The sequence below is a fragment of the Sphaerulina musiva genome (assembly GCF_000320565.1).
Source record: "Sphaerulina musiva SO2202 unplaced genomic scaffold SEPMUscaffold_1, whole genome shotgun sequence".
Classification (NCBI taxonomy): domain Eukaryota; kingdom Fungi; phylum Ascomycota; class Dothideomycetes; order Mycosphaerellales; family Mycosphaerellaceae; genus Sphaerulina; species Sphaerulina musiva.
Genome location: NW_016017383.1, coordinates 2,989,788 through 3,008,794, shown reverse-complemented (window position 1 = coordinate 3,008,794; position 19,007 = coordinate 2,989,788). Strand labels below are relative to the sequence as shown.

Sequence of the window (19,007 nt, the reverse complement as noted above, 5' to 3'; positions counted from 1 at the left end):
CGCTCCAGACCCTTGTCCTCCCGAGTACGGTATCGCCAGCACTAGGTACCTTAGGCACCAACAGTAGGTAAAACAGCACCGTCCACGGGTACCTCCCCTTCAATCACTTGCTCAGTATACATGTAATAATTGGTTGGCCGATGGCTTGGCCCCACTTTAATCAAGTTTGTTCCATCGCTCAAGGCTAAGCCTTTTGGCAAAAGCTTGACCGTGCTCGGCGCTCTCGGAAAGCACGGCAGTACCTGTGACGGGTGATATATGTCGATGCTCAGCTCCATACTATGTGCAAGCGAGTGATGGTGGCTCAGCACGGCGCAAGTGAAAGTGGCGTGGTAGAAGACGACGTGAATTGCGCCAATCAGATCCTGCTGCAGCCGGTGGTGGCAGTGGCCAGCCCACCACACCATTTGGAAGGTGGCGAAGCTCCGCCAGCTGAAGATTGGAAGAAGCTGGAACATAAGGTTCAGCGGTTGTCGTAATCGTACTAGGTTGTAGGAGGTAGCAGTTCCTCACCTCAAGAACTGGCTGGGCGCTCCATTTCTCGACTTCCCGCTTTCTTCACTCACATACCTTACTTCAGCCACAGCCCATCACCATCTTACTACCCTTTGCTGCTGCACACTTTTCCCACCATTTCGACCACCACCTGCGCAACACCGAGCAAATCTCGAATCAGCTCTCACCTTTTTTCTTTCTTGAAGCTCAAAAGTGAACCTGGACACGTAAACTACTCGCGAGCAACAGAAGCTCCCGTCCTTCGTCGCAACCCCAGACCGAGCTCGAGAAAGGCATCACACTCCTCCAAACGAACCTCGCGCTCCCGCTTTACACCTACCTACCTACATACCACACACAATGTCAGCTCAAGGCTACTATCAAGGCGGAGGTCAGCCCCAATACGGCCAACCGCAGTACCCTCCACAATCGTAGTAAGTCCACAACGATGTGATGGGGACCCTTTTGTCGCATTATATCACCTATGTTAACACTCTATTCTTTCATAGCGGTCAACCGCAGTACGGTGGTTACCAGCAAGGTCCACCTCCAATGCAGTACCAGCAAGGCTACCAACAGCAGGCGCCACCGCGACAAAAAAAGGATCGAGGTTGCTTGGGTGCGTGTCTCGCGACGCTGTGCTGCTGTTTTGTGTGTGAAGAGGGCTGCGAGTGTTGCGCCGACTGCTGCGAGTGCTGTATGGACTTCTGTTAGTTGGTCGTGTATCTTGAGATTGGGTCGCATTACGTGCACGATGTAGGATACATGTGATGGAAGGGACGCGACTGTGGAGATGGGTTGGTTGCGACGTTCTATCGGAACATGATGCTCAAATGGTAAACAACACAACATCTTTCCGGCACTTTTCATCATTCATCACTGCCGTTGCCACTGTTCCTTGCTCAAAATGCCTCCTAATAAGTTACCTTACGACATCGAAGTACCCTTCCGTCGCCCGCTCCGAGAAGCCTTTCACCATCTTGCGTGTGGCCTCGCCACTCACAGCTTCCAGGTGGTTGTGGTGTCAATACCAAGCGTGATCCCGGCTGACGGATGCCTTGGCAAGGAAAAATATCAGCCTTACGGGTGGAGCTGGTGTGGCGGTGATGTGGATGTTACTAAGGTAATGTGGAGCTCTTGGTGCTTGGCCGTTTCTCCGGTCGTCCTAGGAGGTAAGAGAGCGCATGTACCCGTGAAAATGCGTGTCGTTCCAAGGCCCCAGTACGGAGGGAGGTAGGTCCTCTCGCGGTGCGATCAAGGTCGGACCAGATAACTCCCGAGGGCTTTGTCAAACTTCTCTACACGGATCGGCATTTCCATACTGTAAAATGGATTCTTCATGACGAAGTCGCCATAGATCTCGTAACACCTTCGGACCACAAGATCCGTATTGGGCTGTTCGGGACTCGTAAAGAGCAGAAACTTGATACCGGTAGGGCTTTGGTAGCAAGTCAGTCTGAAATGACTGCTCTCCAGACTCTCAATTCCGGTCGTGAGTGGTCTTCTGTTTCCTGGTACGGCTGGCGCGGGCGGCGCGGGGTTGATGCTGCGCGAGATGGCATGAATGCCATGAAAGGTGCCGGCTAAGATGAGGTAGTCATTGGAGTCTAGCTTCTGCAATCCAGGAGCAAAAGTGCGATTGTAGACCAGGCCGCCTGTGCGGTGTTAAACGGTGCACAGGGCTGTCTGTTAGAGAGGGAGTGTGTGTACGCACCAGCTTTGTTGATGATCAGGAGCGCGAAGACAACCATATCGGCGACAGTGGAGACGGCGGAACAAACTGTAAGCTCTTCATATAGTGGGTCGAGGTGGATGAATCCGAATGGGTGTGGTCTCTCTCTTTCTCTTTCTCTGTCTCTCTATGGGTGCCATGTGAATGTGAGTGAGGCCCTAGGAGGGCAATCACGATCGACAGAAGATCTCCACTTTGGGCTTGGCTCCTCCAAGCTCTCTCCATCTCTGGGGACCTTACCTACATGTACCTACCTTCAAGGTACCTTAGGTACTTGACCTCCTCTCTCCTTCACTTTGTCCCACCACGACACGTGCTCAGGTACTGACCAGCAGTCACTGGCGCTTTTGGCTGACCATGAGCGGTCACCAGAAATCCCAGCCACGCTGAAACACACGCACCTACATCTGCAAAGCACCGCGTCGACCCCCACATCCGACGAGAAGTGCGAGGCCATGTCGAACTCGAATACCAATGGCGCCATTGCCCGGATCGCCAAGGAGATCGCGTCGGCGCAGAAAGGCAGCGACCTGTCGATTGCAGTGTCCTGTCGCGATAGCGACGTACGAAGCGTTCGCGCACTGATCATCGGACCGCCCGAGACGCCGTGAGTGGGAGTATCTGTTTTTCTGGCTACATCCACTGCGTGCTGTGGCTGACTCGTCGTCCAGGTACGAGTTTGGCTTCTTCGAATTCGACATGAAATTCACCAAGGAGTATCCCATCAAGGCTCCCACTGTGCGATGCCTCACGACTAACAGCGGTCGAACCCGCTTCAACCCCAACATTTACGCCGAGGGCAAAGTATGTCTGTCCATTCTGGGCACCTGGCGTGGGAATCCTGGAGAAGAATGGAGCGCAGCGCAGGGTTTGGAAAGCGTCTTGATCAGCATCCAGAGCCTCATGTCGAGTAACCCATACGAGAATGAGCCCGGGTACGAAAGCAATAAAAAGGAGGAGCCGCAGCCATCTGCGTACATTGCCAAGATTCGGCACGAGACGCTGAAAGTGTCCGTGTGCCAGCGCTTAGAGGCCTTGCTGCAGATACAGCCCGATAAGATCGAGCCCGCTCTGAAGAAGGTCAAGCTCAGTCCAACGGACGAGTCACCCGAGCCAGCCAAGTCGTCCTTTGCCGATGGCACGAACGGCTCGTCAACACCAGCTTCGGTCCATGAGTACGATGCTGAGGCGACATACAATGCATTGGATCAAGCCCAGTGGGATCCCTTCGCCGATCTCGTCAAGCGGAGGTTTTTGTGGTATTACGATGCGTACATTCGAGCCATCGACCTGTTCGGCGAGGCACAACCAGATGGTACAGCATTTAAAAGGATGGAATTCGAATACCCGCCAAATAGCATGGAAGGACATTTCGAGTACAAAAGTCTCAAGACTCGTATGGCCGCCATCCTCGCCCGACTGGACCAAGAAGCTCAGTCCTGGGAGCGTCTTGGCGCCCAACAAGTCATGTCGGCGACACAGCTGGCTACACAACTTGCTTTCCAGTTCAAGCAAATGGAGGACAAATGGAATGCAGGGTCATACAGTGGATGCCGCATGGAGATCAGCTTGCCGAACCCCAATAATCCATTCGTATGGCACCTGACATTGTTCGGCGAGCCAATGACCAACCTTGAGTGAGTATTGATTTACTGCGGTTCGTCGCCAGGGTCACTGACAAATCTCTGTTAGCGGCGGTATCTTCAACCTGGATGTATACATTCCTCCCGACTTCCCAACCACGCAGCCCCGGGTGAAGATTGCAACGCCCCTTTTCCACCACCGCGTGTCAAGCAATGGGCATCTCTGCTACTTCCCGGTCAAGGAGGACGAAATCGGCTCTCATCTAGACGCCATAGTAGCCGCTATCGAGGACAAGACAGCAAATTTCGATCCACGGGCCATGGTTAATCCCGAGAGCTTCGATCTGAAGTGGGGTGGAGAGGACAAGCGAAAGCAGTACAATCGCAAGTTGCGCCGCAGTGCACAAGAAAGCAGTGAGTTCTTGTGATGGTCTTCCACCAGGCCCTGGATATTGCGACAACGCACGAATCCAGACGGCCACCCAGCAGCGGCCCGTAGGCCGATGGACGGCTGACCGGTAGCTTTCTCGCAGGTCTCGAGTTGGACCCACGACAAGCCACCAAAACTGATCAGTGGATACTATCGACGATTCTGCAGCGATTGAAGCCTTCTTAGCGGAATGCAAAAAGGGGATGGTGGATGAGCACGTGACGATTTCAGGCGTTTCGGGCATACAACAGGACAGGACTCAGCATGATACCCACCAGATTTCTTTTCTAGCGAGGAGTTGTGGCACACTGGCTCCACATTGTTTGGACGCCCATGCGTGGTTTGTATCATAAGGTATAAAAGTTCGCCGTAGACCGGCCCCCCACAGCTGAAAATATCTACATGTAGTAGTCATGACCATGTTGTCGGTGTATCATCACCACCATCATCCTCCTCCTCCTCCTCCATCGCTGTCAGATGCCTCGGACCGTCTTCATCAGTACATGTAGTGTAGAGAAAAGTGTGTCGAACCAGTCCCGCGGAAAGCCTCCACTCCAAGTTTCGCTTTTGCTGTAGTTGACGTTCTGAACTTACGGCTATGTATTTGCCTGAGGCATACATGAGTGGATCCACTCGGAGCGCGTCTGCCTCGACGCGTACCTAGCTTTTGTTTGGACTCGGCAACATCTTCATCAACTCCATCCCACAACCGAACATGAGACGGAGGCGCACGAAGACGGAGGGTGTTCATCGACAACATGGTCGTGACGAAGGTGCTGTGCGTGGCTGAAAAGCCTTCCATCGCCAAAGCGGTGGCTACACATCTCGGCGGCGGACAATTCCAGACAGTGAGCACGGACAGCCTCATGGACAGCACGACGATATAGCCGTGACTCTCGCTGACTGCCATAGCACAGTATTGCGGGGAACCAGTATGTCAAGAATTACGAGTTTGGTTTCACCTTTCCCGGATGGGGACCCTGTGAGGTGACCATGACTTCCGTTCTGGGCCATTTGATGGAGCAGGATTTCTCTGCCGAGTACAAGAACTGGCGGTCTCGAGATCCATCTGCCCTCTTCGATGCCCCTATCGAGACCTTTGTGGCCGACAAGATGAAAGGCGTGGCCAAGAATATCGAAACCAAGGCTCGCTCTGCTCATTATCTGTACATATGGACCGACTGTGATCGCGAAGGCGAGCACATTGGTGCAGAGATCCGGGAGTGCGCGTTCAAGACCAACGCGCGACTCCGCAGTGCAGGTAAAGTCGTACGTGCGCGTTTCTCGAATGTGGAGCGCAACCATGTGATTGATGCAGCTCGACGCCCTGTCGCTCTCGACGAGGCACAAGCCAACGCAGTTTATGCTCGCACCGAACTTGACTTACGGATTGGTGCATGCTTCACACGCAGATTGACAATCTCATTGCAACCCATGCTGCCTGGGGCTGCTGAGGCCAAGAAGATCATCAGTTATGGAAGCTGCCAATTTCCCACTCTCGGCTTCGTGGTGGAACGATATATGCGCGTGAGAAACTTCGTCCCTGAGACATTCTGGTCGATCAAGGTCACGCATACGAAGGAAGATGCAAAAGTCAGCTTCAATTGGGCCCGCAAGCATCTGTTCGATCGCATGATTGCTGTCATTTTGTACGAGCAATGCATTCAGGCGAGACATGCGACTGTGACGAAGGTGCAGACTATGCCCACTTCGAAGTGGAGACCGCTGCCTTTGACGACTGTCGAGCTGCAGAAATGCAGCAGCCGCTTCCTTCGCATGGACAGTCAGCGCGTCATGGGCATCGCAGAAAGCCTGTATCAGAAAGGCTTCATCAGCTACCCTCGCACAGAGACCGATCAATTCGATCGGAACATGGATTTGCGGCAATTGATCCAGAACCAGGCTCAGAACCAATCACGATGGAGTCAACATGCACAAGGTCTGCTCAGCAATGGGTTTCAGTGGCCACGCGCTGGCCGGCATAACGACAAAGCCCATCCCCCCATTCACCCGGTGAATTTTCTAGGCCCATCCGCGCTCGATGCAGAATCACAGCGGGTCTACGAGTTCATCACCAGACGATTCCTAGCATGCTGCAGCGATGACGCCAAAGGCAGCAAGACCGAAATCACTATTGCGTATGGGCCAGAGACCTTCAGCGCATCGGGATTGACTGTCCTGGAACGTAATTACCTGGATGTATACCCTTACGATAAGTGGACGAGCAGTCAAGTTTTACCCGAATTTCGCGAAGGCGAAGTCTTCGTGCCCACGGAGGCCCTGCTTCATGAAGGCAAAACATCTCCACCTGGCTATCTTACAGAACCGGAATTAATCGCACTGATGGACACAAATGGAATTGGCACAGATGCAACGATGGCGGAACATATTGCCAAGATCAAAGAGCGCGAGTACGTGCAGACCAGACCTCGGGCTCGACAGCAACGTGACGTTGAAGACGCTGCATCTGACGAGGACAGTGACGGTGCGGCGCCTGTAGAACGTGGCCGGGGTCGTGGGAGAGGGAGAGGTCGCGGTGGTCGTGGCAGGGCAGGTCGTGGAGGCGCAAGTCGTCGAGTTGGCGGCAGCACTGCAGGCGTGGAAGAGTTCATTCCCACCACGCTGGGTGTCGCGCTGGTGGAGGGCTACGAAAGCATGGGTCACGAAATCAGCATGGCCAAGCCTTTCCTCCGCAAGCAGGTGAGTTCGATCTACTACTATGCCGGCTGCGTGGGTCCACTGACTCTGTTTCCAGATGGAACTCAAGATGAAAGCTATATGCGAGAGCCGCACCACCAAGAGCGCTGTAATTCACGAAATGGTGGAGCAGTACCGGGCCACATATACGCGAACAGTTCAAGGCATGAATCTCCTTCAGGCTGTAAGTCACTCGGGACAAAGTCATTGCAACAACACGTCCATGCTAACGTCAAGTGAAAGTCCGTCCGTCGATATGTGCAAGGCCTGCCACGCTGAGACATCGACTCCCGTCAATTTGCAGATTTGAGCGTGTCGAGGTTTTCTTGTGGCAGAGACGTTGACGCATTGTACCGCGTCGGGACCATGTGTCGGTCGACTCTGGGCGCGTTGTGTTCGGACCGCACGGTTGGCCATCACGGCCCTCTCACACTCTCTCTCCCTTGTGAGGCGACGAGTGTACGACTGTGATATCCCCAGACACATGAAAACAGAAATAGTTCAAATGAATAAATTGCCACTACTTGATTCGATGCGCTGCCTGGGCAGCCACGGATGGCGGAATAGCGAACCTTTGAATCAGGCGCGCGCACAATTTGCACTGATTAGAGTACCGAAGTCCATCTTCGAAGTTGCATGGACCTCACTTTATCGTGGTCCAAGTGACTGTGGGCCATTTTGTGCTTCTATACCTTACTCATGCCTCAGGCTAGCCGGGTAAAATGCTCATCCCCCCACCAGCAGCTCATACTGTACATTACTTGACACCGCCTCCTACATACTGTGCGTGAAGATAAATACAGTAGTACCTCACATTTTCTGTCTTCGCAGTGAGGATCCTCCGCATTACATTACGATGGCTCCCAGTCAAGCCCAATTGGATCACGTCGTTCTCCTGCTGCCATATCAGGACATTCTGCACCCTCCGACATGGCTGACCGACCACTTCGTCATCAGCGAGGGAGGCCGACATTCCGATGGCAAGACGGAGAACAAATTGATCCTTTTTGCGGATGGCTCATATCTCGAATTGATCGCGTTTGTCAATGATGATCCCCAGCACCGAGCAAACCACTGGTGGGATAAGCCGTTTGGAGTCGTCGACTATGCCCTGACGACGACATCGGATGATGGCTTTGGCACTCTCAAAGATGTCCGAGAGCGGCTGGCCAAGACGAATACGGGCATCTCGTACACCGAGCCACAGGAGGGCGGTCGCTTGAAGCCGGATGGTACCAAGCTGGAATGGTTCGTAGTTGCCCCCTTCTGGAACAGAAAGAAGAAAAAAAAAAGAAATTACGACACGCTGACACCCCAGTGCCTTGATGACCATCAGGAGAGTGACCTTCCCCACCGGGACAACACGAGGGAGCGTTCCCTTCTGGTGCCACGATCGGACTCCTCGCGAACGACGGGTGCCCATCTCAGGCAGCAGCAGCAGCAGCAGCAACAGTGCCACCCATCATCCATGTCAGGCGACTGGCATCCAAGCAGTCGTACTTGATGTTTCTGCATCTTCTTCCTCCTTTGAACGTCTCACAAACGCCACCGCGGCGATTTTGGGCTACGATGATGATGATGATTTGAGTAGTAGTGGTGGTGGTAGTAGTGGTAGTAGGAGTAGCGAGAGATACCACCACCACCAGTACGAGGTCAATGCGGTCTATCCAATTGCCGATGCGAAACCTCCGAGTATCAGAATGGTACAGAAGGCCAACAACAACAACAACAACAAGAACAACAAGAACAACAACGACGATGACGACCATGGTGAGCGGGCCGATTCATTATCCGTGGTCTTCCACACTCCTATGAAGCTACCACCCATTCACCGCAAAATCGGCGAGAGTGGTACAGTATCCCTTTTGTTCGAAGGCTAGGTAGCTAGGTAGAGCGACAGTCGTTCTATGAATAAGAGAGAGAGAGAGAAAGACAAAAGCCGGGTAGTATAGGGTCTAACTCTACCTATTACGTTGCTACTACTACTATACATACCTCCTATACTACGTTGTTGTCGCCAATCTGGGAAAGAGAAAGAGAGAGAGAGAGAGGAGGGAGAAAGAAGAAAAAAACCAGGTGTCACCAGGTACATCTATCGGTAGGTACCTGGTACTGTACTGCACTGTACTGTACCGATCCGAGACAGATCTGACCCTCTTGTCTTTGTGTCTGTGTAACACAAAAATATCGATCGGATGGATCCACTTTTGGCAGCTGTCATGTGCACCGCCAGAGTGGTGACTTAGTACCTTAGGAGGTAGGTACTGTACCTTACATGCACCTGATGCAAGATCATCGTGTCAGCCGGAGGGTGCGAGGGAGGGACAAGACCGCGACTTCCTTGCACCGTGAAAAGGATAATAAAAGTGGAACACAGTTTTTTTTTCTCTCCTCCCGAAAATCTTGGTGTGACTCGGGGAATTGTGCGACATGTCTGTACTCTCTCTCTCACACACACACACACTCACACACACACCAATTTTCACATCAAAAAAGATTGCTTGTGCAATCAAGGCGCACTGTCAGTAGTGAGACAAAAAGGCCTGAAAAGGTCGGCCTCGTTCAGATGGGTGCAAAGTGTGACGCAAAGTGTAGTCTTTGCATTAAATCAACTAAAAGAGCTGCAGTGTTGGGTATCTGTTGCAATTACAAAAAACCCGCTCAAGGCCATCCGTGGTTGTAAATCCAGTCCGAAACAGTAGTCGTGGTCGGTTGTCACCCGATCCAAAAACAAACAAAAAAAAAGCAAGCCCAGGTGTGTACAGACAGCCAAGCAGTGCCTCCTGTCCTGTCACGCTCGCTGCTCGTAGTCTCTTCCGTAGCAAGAGTGAATCTAAACAGCTGCCACCAACGCCTTTGTCCCATGCAGATAATAGTATACAGTTTCTTTTGTCCATGGCGGATTGCTCCGCACTAACCTCTAAACCAGAGACCGGTCGCCCATAGTGTTTCCACTCATACCCGTCTATTCAAACGCCATGTGAAGTCTCCAGTGATCCGTGAGCAGCAGTGTCGTGTGTCTGCGTGTGTGTAGAAGTGTAGGTGTGTGTGTGTGTGTGTGGTTGTGTGTGCGTGTTGGTGTTGTGTGTGAGTGAGTGTGTTTGCGCGCGTGTGTGTGGAGATATTATTGTAGTGGCACCGTGCAGTGCGCGAGTCGGATGTGGATGTGGCAGTCCATGGACCAGAAAACAAGTGCTAGGCAATACAAGGAACGCTCAAGTGGGTATTATGCTCGAATTCGAAAACAGAGGTGTTGTTGGCAGTTTGGGCAGTAGAGTGTGGTGATGTGGCCGGCCACTACTGGAAAGTCGATTATGAAGGTGGGTCTCCCAGCTGCAGGCTAGCTGCAACGTAAATTGGGAGCTTGGGTAGAATCCAGAAGAAGAAGGAGAGTTCGAAACGCGCGACTCGCTCTTCACCCGTCGCAGCGCCACGGACTGTTTCGCCATGAGGCTGTTTCATCGGGAGGTCCGTTCCGCCAGTCGGCTCCGGAGACCAAGCGGGAGCGAAGGGGTGAGAGGAAGAGAGGAAGCGAGATTGTGTGTGTGTGTGAGAGAGAGAGAGTGAGAGAGAGAAAGAGAGGACGGGTAGGAGGGAGATAGAGAGTCGGGAGCGAGCGGAGTGCTATCGTCTCTTCGGTTGCGGCGGTGGCTTTGGCTTGGGTGTGCTGTGTACAAGAAGTCAGTCGCTTGTACTTGCTGTGTGCTGGCAACTGCTGCTGCTGCTACTGCTGCTGCGATGGCAAGCGCGAGGGTGCGGGTGAGGGCAAGGGCAAGGGCAAGGGCAAGGGCAAGGGCGAGGGGCGCGAGTGCAATGTTCGGTGAGCGAAAAGTGCCATCAAGCAGGCAGGCAAGCTTACCCTGTCGTGTCGTATGCTCCGCGGCCCATGTTGAAGTCGTCGGTGGTGGTCCTGAGAATCATGGAGTTGGTGTGTCTGGCCACCAAGAAGCAGTCAGCAACAGTTGGGCAGAGGCTGGACTTTATATACCGCAGATGGATATCCACTGCGGCGTGGCACAAGGGACTTACATGGCTCGCAAGGGAGCGAGAAAGGGACCGGGAGAGGTAGAGTCGTGGTACAAGCGACCAGTCGGACCCAGAACAGCGCAGCGCAGAAGAGGCGCGAAAAGGTGAACGGAGGGCTCGCTGACGAGGTAGGGTGTGTCAAGGGCACAGCGAATGCGAGCAACGTGTGCTGGCTGGAATGCTGGCGCTCTGATGCGCGCGACACGTAGGAGTGGGAGTCTGCGTGAACGATGTACAGCGCTCGCTGCTGGTCTCTTCGGCAGCGGATGCTGGAGGCGAGTGCGCTGGACGGGCGGCGACAATAGTTTCGCGCGTGCGTGTGTGTGTATGTGTGTATGTGTGCGTGTGTGTGTGTGTGTGTGGTGTGTGGTGTGTGTATGTGTGTGTTGGTGCGTGGGAGCAGTGAAGGCGAGGTACGCAAGGCAAGGCAAGGCGAGAAGGACAGTTATAGAGGAAGAAGCAGAAGCAGGTCAAGAAAAAAAAAAGAGGATAGTGAAGGTGTGAGATAAGTTAATAATTAATTCTGCTGGCAAACTGATGAGCTGGTCGACCAACGACAAGGAACGCGGTGCCGGGGAGAATCCATACAAGAGAGCAAAAAAAGGGTGACGGATGAGATTGTCGTTCATCGTCTCATGACGCACGGTGGTTTTGGGCTGTTTGCAACTCTCTTCCGCGAAACATTAGTTCCCTGCCCTTCCCTGACCTCGCTTCCCTGTCGCCGTGCTGTTTCGACTATTTCGCTGCTGCTGCTGCTGCGGTTGCGACTAAGGCACTGCAGATCGCTGGGCTCATCCCTGACCTCCCTAACGGTCCGCGCTGTTGCTTCTTTGCGTACCTGCAGTAGTCCGTATGCACGGGAGCATGTAGCGTAGCCGATCCATGATGCGACAGACAGCCTGAACCTGCCGTCCGCTCGGGGAAGACGGGCAACCGGCTGTCTCTGCCCTGTCCCTCCGCCCGCCATCGTATCCATCTGTCGCTTGCTGCGCCGTGCCATTGCTGTCGCGGTTGTTATTGCGGTTGCTGTTGCGCTTGCTGCTACGGTCGCTTGTCGCTGCGCACGGAACCATTGCTGCATGGGCCTGATCATTGAGGTGTGCCATCCCCCCCCCCCCTCCCCTGCGGGGGTCGATGCGAAGCAGCCAGTGTCAGAATCAACGGACTTTTGGCGCGACGCACTACACCAAAGGTAGAATGCTTCTAGCGCTCCGGCGGAGTGACAGAGCCGAATATGTCCCCTCGATGCTAGTCGAGCTTACCACTAGACCGGGACTCAGGCTAGCTTCCGGCAAACGGGGCGTCTGGCCGGCTGACTGGCTGGCTCAGGCTGGGAGCCTGGCCTGGCTGCCCCCGAGGTACCACGAGAGAAGTACACATTGTACCTATACTGCAGCATCCATCGTGCACTGCGACCAGCGCCTCACGGAAGCATCGTCGACTGTGATGGGATGGCTGTCTGCGGATTGGGTGGTCTCGCCTCACCAGAGGGATACGCGGTGCCGCCAGAACGATCAGCAGCCGGCCCACCGCCCTTCACTTCAGCCCTTCAGCCCTCCAGGCTCCAGGCCCCTGCGTAACGCTAACAGTGAGTGCCGACGTGCTAGCAAGCTCGATTTAGGTGGTGGGTGGATTGGGTTGTGGGATTGGAATTTGGGTGCAAGTCCGGCTGGCTGGCTCTCTGATCGCACCCTGGAACCATGGCAATCTCACCATATACGATGTGTCTTGGAGAGAAATCACAATGTCTCTCTGTCCAGTGTCCACAGTGTCCACAGTGTCCTGTGCCCACTGTGCCAGAGAGTACCTATTTTACCGAGTGTGGTCCTTGCGCGCGAGTACATGAGGCCGCATGGGAACCGGTTCGCTCCCGCCGTGAAGTGATGATGGGTGCGACTGTGGCCACTGGCCAGCAGGCCCAGCGACATGCCTTGTTGCTGGTGTGCATGGTGTGTCGCTGTTCCGTTTGCATACGGAGCTGCAGGTGTTCGCATGCGCATTGAAAGAGCCGATGCAAGATTGATTGTCCGGAACGCCCTTCCGCCCCAGCGATTGCTGGTGACATTTTGCAAACCGACAGGTCCTGATCGCCACGTCGCACCATAGCATGTTTTCACCCCCCGACAACTCTTGTCGCGCTAGGCTGACTCGATTTGCTCGGGAGCCCGATTTGTACGGTCGGCAGGCAAATCCTGTATCAGCGGATTGCCATTCCGAACGTGGTGACCTACATACCAAGAGGGTACCTTATTCATCATGACCGTACATGTACATGTACTCTACAGGTCGCACACACGACCTGATCTTCTGCCAATAATTACTGGTCGCTTTGACAGATCGTTCCGACGATTTGGATGCATTTTGTGACCAGTGTCCCGTTCAGTCCAGTCCAATCCATTACGACAGCATGCCATCATGTACTGTAACCACCTTGCCTCCCTACATGTCGGTACCACTGTGGGTGCCGTCTCACCTTCCCGAAGTTCCCATGATATTGAGCATCCCGGCTTCAGCTATAGGGCGCTCGGGAGACCTGTCCCAGCATGCCCTGTTCCACGAACAAACTTTTGCACCATCTTCGATGGGCAGCGTTGTCAGCATGGATAATGCTATGATGAATCACGGACAGCTGCATTACAACACGTGTCTGTGTGTGTATGTGTTGGGTGTGTTTCTGCAAAAATAACCTCATCATGTCGGCGATGTGCAACACGCAAACGGAGATCTCGTAGCAATCTACCTCCCGTCACTTCTCCTGGATGCGACTCGATACGAGGCAGACCAGTGTCACCAGAGCCGCCTGCGTTGGCTTCCCGATGCGGCTCACCTCGTCATACCATTCCTGTCAATTAAGGTACCACGGCCAAATCGCACTGTAGTACCAACATTCCCAGTCTAGACGACCAAGCCAAGAATCTTCACGCCAAGTGTCACTTCGCTATGCATGGGCAAAAAAAGACACTCAGTATATTCCTGGTACTCGGATTCTCCATCTCCTCCGCTGTGGCCCTCATGTTGTTGTTGTTAGTAGTTGTTGATATTATTGTGTACCTGATGCATCTGTCGTGCGGGTTTGATGAGGCACTTTTTTCTTGCTTTCTTTTTCTTTCTTTCGCCGTTATCTTCGGGCCTGAAGCCTGTCTTTTTTTTTCTCCGCCACAACTTGTTGAGCGCGCACAGGAAGATGGGCCCAACCTCCCAGCCAGGGATACCTCTGGAACGTACAACGTAGGGAGGGAGGTTTCCAACAAGCCGAACAAAGCAATGGACAGCGTTGACGCCGGCTTTCCTACGGCCCGAATCATGACCGCTGCTGCGCGCCGAAAGCTTGTCGAGTCGAGCTTATTACCAGAATCATATTGATAAGCGTCTACCCATTGTGGCCGGAGGAGCGATAATAATATGAGAGGGAGGCTTTCCCATGCTCGAGCAAGTTGCGTCTCACGTTGCGCGTCAGGCAACGCTTCATCGCCAGCCAGGCCAGGCCCCCTCATGTGTTGTTCCTGCAGCTCCGACAACACTCAACAAGGCCACGGGCGCTGGTCCACGGATGTTGTCAACTCGTTCCGCATATGGACCGGGTCACCCTCTTGCAGTTGCGCACGCGACAACTTCAGACCTACCACAAACACGCTGCTCGTATACGAGGGCTGCCTGCATGGCATCAACTCCCGGAGCAGGTTGCAGGTATTGTCCAAAAAAAAAGTGCCCAACTATATACATGCAACGAAGGGGCTTCCATGGAAGATACATTGTCATCTTGCTCGTCGTACTCGTTGGGACGTATCCGCCTGGACTTTTTGCCCAGTTCAGGCATGGCCCTATTCAGCCTGCTCAGACGCTTGCGAAGCAGCAGTGGTCGAGGGGAGGGCCGAGGGCTTTGCTCACGAGCCTCGATGTACCGATATCATAGGTACATAGTGCCATCAGCACCTGATATGATTGCACCTGCACCTGGAGCGTGGGCGGTGTCTCCTTCACGCGGGATTTCCCATGGGGCACGGCGATATCAGTCGTACCAGACCAGAGCCTCTTTTTACCTCCTAGCACTCGCTCGGAGGCTGGTCGGTGATAGGCTCCGACTCCGAGCCTCCGACTTGCCAGAGTGTCAAGCTACCGCCACCGGAGTGCAGTCCGGCCCCAGTCCTCTCCTGGAACTGAAACGAGTGTCCGCGTTGCGCAATTGACTTTCTGTGCCATGGCATTGGGACAGGATCGTCGTGGCTGTTTTTTCTTGACTTCCGTCGCTAGCTCGTCATCTCGCGACAGTCGAACATGGTAATAATAAATAACAACATGTCTCACCCAGGTGGAGCCTCCTGTCGTGGCGGACGGAGCCGGTTGCAGTACTCGCGTACGGTATATACGGTGAGATAGGTAGGCAGGTACCTTACCTACCTTACCTATGTACCTTAGGTTGTATGTTCATATACTTCCCGAAGCACAGCGGGAACATGAAGGTTCAGATGACCCGACTGTTCCGGACAGTGGACTGATTGGTTTCCATTTCGCATCGACATGACTGCCCTTGATCGAAAGGTGCGCCCGTGCTATCTCTCTCATGTTTGTTTCAATAGCCAAGCCGGCCCGAGCAGCGACTTTGCGTTCACGATAGGAGGAGGACGAGGAAATGGGAACCCGGGTTGACCAGGCGTATCACATTGCGAACGCCTGTATACAAGTATGATATGACGCCAATGAAAGGATCTAGGTTCCGCAGTAAGGCCTCCGATACAAATTTTCAACAACTCGTTGTCCTACACTACAAAACGAAGAGTCCGAGTATCCGTGCGAAAGTGAGGCAGAAATTTGGAAACAATGATCTATTGTTCTGATTGTTCTGATTATTCATCACTACTGTCTCTGTCTCTCTCTGTGTGTGTGTGTGTGTTCGTTCCTCTGCTGCACAAGGAGAACAACGGGAGAGAGAGATAGGGAGAGAGAGAGAAAGAGAAGTGAAATGACCTGTATCCATGCCCGGACAAGGAGCCCACCTCTTCCTGACCCCCTGGCGACAGCGGACGACTTCCAAGGGTTTCCCTGCAGCCGTGGCCTGTCTGGCCCTCAGCCTACATAAAGCACTTAATATTCTCCTCATCCACGAATTCGCAACATCTGTGCTCCAAGGCGACCACGACGACGATGACGACGACGACGACGACGACGACGACGATGATGATGTGCTATTGATAGCAGTGACAGAACACCACTACTAGTACATACTGTTGACCTTGCATCGCGACTGACACTTTTGCCGCAATATGCCAAGGCCATTCATATTCCGACATCGGTACCTAAGGTATGATAGGAGGTACATGTACCTTGGCCCGCGGACGAGATCAGTCCACCAGACGAGACGTGACAAGACCGCCTCAGTTTCCACGGACGACTAGTCCCTTGTGCAAATCATCACACATTAATCGTTGCTCATCACCACCCCAGCCACGCTGATCTTCTGCAGGGCAGGCAGGGGCAAAGAGGCAAGCATTCAATCCAAACAATACGAGAACCCATTCGTAGATGTGGTGGGTCATTAATCGCCAGTTGATTGATTGATTGATTGATTGATTGATTGATGACGACGACGATTGATGATGATGATGATGACTTGGGAAGGAAATCCACCCTCTTTCGCACGTCCGGCAGGTTGGCACCAAACATCGTGCCAGGACACTGGGTCTTGGACTTCTCGGATGGTAGGCTGTTATCTGGGCAGATTTGCCCTTGGCAATGCACGAGAAGAAGACCTCCTGTTGAGGAGGGAGGCGGGGGAACAAAGTGTTCGCAACTGAACGGAGGTGGGGGCATGTCGTTCGTCACCGAGAAGCCTGATGGCTTTTCGAGTGAGACGGTGACAGCTACATCTGTATGGCGATAAGCTACCTAGGTAGATAGGTAGATAGGTAGGTAGGGTAGGTAGGGTAGGTAGGGTAGGTACTTTACCGTACTTATGCCCCCGTCGCATATGTAGGTCGGGTGGAAGCATGTCTTGTTCCATGGGTGCCAAACAAGTAGGTAGTTGGTGCAAGAGTAAGGGTAGGTACCGTAGGTACATAAAGTGTTGGGCTTCACGAGCCGAATATGTGCAAAGATCCCATTTTGGAACCACACCAGCATAACAAGTCATGCGAACCGGGAGGGTTTGCTTGCTTTGGCTAGATTGTGATTCTTGGCTGCTGCTTGCTGGAAGCACTTTATGCTCCTTCTCGACTCCACGCTAGTAACGCGTCAAATGTTGTTGCCCTTGGCTTTGAGAAGTAGACACAAGCAATATAGGTGGCGAGGACGGGACTATCGATGAGGTGTCCGATTGGGGTTACAGTACATACTTGAGCTTAAGGAAGCACGGCGGGGACAAACAAACTGGAAGCATGTCAAGCTCACGTCGTTCAGCTAGCGGAGGAGAGTATACAGACAGCGGACACAGAAAGTCCAAGGCCTACCACGTGCTTGCAATCGTTCCTCATAGGATATATTTGATCTTGTCGCACTCAACGCGACTTGTTACCGACTGACGCAAGCGTATCAGCGTTTCCGAATCTTCTCAGACTCTACTATAATGCTAAAGACGAAAGTAAAACATCCTACTATCCTACGCCCTCATATCCTTTGTTGCCGAGAACGCGAGCACAGTCTCCGCCAGCATCGCTACAGAAATGGCCTCGTCCAACATCTTTGATAGTAGATGCGACAATCATATCACATTTGCAAACAAGAGATAGCGGGTCAATCGCGCTGCAAACAGTCAGTACTAAGGGTCAGCCAACTATGTTCCAACAGCTTGCTAGGCTTACACGTACAACATGAGCCTGTAAGAATTCGATGATTCTTGTTGAATCATATCTTCACCGTCCTTAGCGACTAATGGTCCAATACGTTCGAAAAACCGCCTTTCGAACCACGTAGGAAAGAATCCAGCGTACTCCCAGTAAAGTATAGCAGAAATCTTCAGTAATACCGGGTCTACTACAACGTTATGTTGCGAGAGGTCGTTGTGGTAGAAGACGTATTCCTTACGAACGGATTGCTGAAGACTCCAGTCGTCTCCTAAGGTTGCAAGTGTTGCTCGATAGATAGGGTAAAATAACGATGCTACTAGGTCTAGGTACCTATTCTCGAGGACCGTAAACCTTGCAGCGTTTCCAGGTGTTGTTCTAGCTCCGCTTTGACGATCTTTCGTTGCGCATCGTCGAGTTCGTTTATACCGACGCCGTCGACGTACTCTATAACTAGAACGACGGCTTGATCGTCTTCGAAGTAGGAGTACAACTTGGGGACGGGAATATTCGTATGTTAGCGAACGTAGGCTAGTGCCGCCGCCTCGTTAAGGAGCCGTTCGTTGCCCAGCCTAGGAACATGAATTGTTCCTTTGATGTGACTGACTTGCCATTCGAAAGGTCGAAGGGAGCGCTTCACAAAGCTGTTTCCTGGATGAAAGCACTTCCTCTCAGACGTGATGGCTATGCATGTCTCCTCGCGGTGTTGATTTGCGACGTTGTTGGTAATTGGCATTATTCTGGAAAACTTGTAAAAGAAGCAAAAGAAGAAGTGCAAGCCTGCAACGCTGCAAGGCATTGATTGACAGCCCGGATGGGGCAGACCCCATTCTGAGTCATCAAGTACTTGACCGTATACTCACGATATGTACCTACCTAATTATGTACTACCTTAGGTACCTACCACGCTTCACCTGGGTACAACAAGGTACCTAAGGTACATATGTATCAGGCAGCTTCCATCACTTTAGAGACGCCCTGCCTGGAGGAGCAGCAGTCGTGGAGGTAAGGTGAAGAGCAGAGGAAGGAGGGGTACCCGGGTACCTATGCCCGAGTTGATTATATGACGTTATAAAGAGAAAAGACTTCCTCCACTAAAAGTGTTGATTAGATCCGGCTACTGCAATACCATACCACCCACCTTGCAGGTTCTACCCAGGCTTGTCGCTTGTCCACCTCGACACTGTTAACGACATTACATCCTTTGTACTGGCCATGCACGAGTCGCCGCCACGGCCACTGCAACACGACCACGACTTTCCCTCCAT

At 52.9% G+C, this 19,007-nt stretch overlaps 7 protein-coding genes across 7 annotated transcripts; 4 read left to right on the top strand and 3 right to left on the bottom strand.

Moving 5' to 3' along the window:
- Positions 1-595: 595 nt before the first annotated feature.
- SEPMUDRAFT_130028 (uncharacterized protein) lies at positions 596-2,339 on the top strand (the record flags this gene model as incomplete). The annotated part of the gene is made up of 3 exons (XM_016902326.1): positions 596-929; positions 1,005-2,150; positions 2,210-2,339. Coding segments are annotated over 2 exons (484 nt in total), but the record flags the coding sequence as incomplete, so codon positions are not given.
- On the bottom strand, positions 1,750-2,246 carry SEPMUDRAFT_34622 (Sybindin-like protein; the record flags this gene model as incomplete). Its single annotated transcript, XM_016908579.1, has 2 exons — positions 1,750-2,150; positions 2,210-2,246. The coding sequence occupies 2 exons, from the start codon at positions 2,244-2,246 to the stop codon at positions 1,750-1,752; spliced, it is 438 nt and encodes a 145-aa protein (XP_016765362.1).
- A 343-nt stretch (positions 2,340-2,682) lies between the features above and the next one.
- On the top strand, positions 2,683-4,238 carry SEPMUDRAFT_33082 (ubiquitin-conjugating enzyme E2Z; the record flags this gene model as incomplete). The annotated part of the gene is made up of 3 exons (XM_016908525.1): positions 2,683-2,834; positions 2,899-3,864; positions 3,920-4,238. 3 exons carry the CDS (start codon positions 2,683-2,685, stop codon positions 4,236-4,238), a joined length of 1,437 nt encoding a protein of 478 aa, XP_016765360.1.
- Positions 4,239-4,957: 719 nt separating this feature from the next.
- On the top strand, positions 4,958-7,670 carry SEPMUDRAFT_130025 (DNA topoisomerase). The gene is made up of 4 exons (XM_016902325.1): positions 4,958-5,088; positions 5,153-6,940; positions 6,996-7,121; positions 7,181-7,670. The coding sequence occupies exons 1-4, from the start codon at positions 4,999-5,001 to the stop codon at positions 7,214-7,216; spliced, it is 2,040 nt and encodes a 679-aa protein (XP_016765359.1). The 5' UTR covers positions 4,958-4,998; the 3' UTR covers positions 7,217-7,670.
- Positions 7,671-7,724: 54 nt separating this feature from the next.
- Positions 7,725-8,961, top strand: SEPMUDRAFT_146323 (uncharacterized protein). The gene is made up of 2 exons (XM_016903576.1): positions 7,725-8,185; positions 8,274-8,961. Exons 1-2 carry the CDS (start codon positions 7,794-7,796, stop codon positions 8,815-8,817), a joined length of 936 nt encoding a protein of 311 aa, XP_016765358.1. The 5' UTR covers positions 7,725-7,793; the 3' UTR covers positions 8,818-8,961.
- An 8,792-nt stretch (positions 8,962-17,753) lies between these two features.
- Positions 17,754-18,190, bottom strand: SEPMUDRAFT_33394 (uncharacterized protein; the record flags this gene model as incomplete). The annotated part of the gene is given in 2 exon segments (XM_016908536.1): positions 17,754-18,055; positions 18,073-18,190. Coding segments are annotated over 2 exon segments (420 nt in total), but the record flags the coding sequence as incomplete, so codon positions are not given.
- On the bottom strand, positions 17,808-18,472 carry SEPMUDRAFT_77274 (uncharacterized protein; the record flags this gene model as incomplete). Its single annotated transcript, XM_016910159.1, is given in 2 exon segments — positions 17,808-18,055; positions 18,073-18,472. A coding segment is annotated over 1 exon segment (216 nt), but the record flags the coding sequence as incomplete, so codon positions are not given.
- Positions 18,473-19,007: the final 535 nt, after the last annotated feature.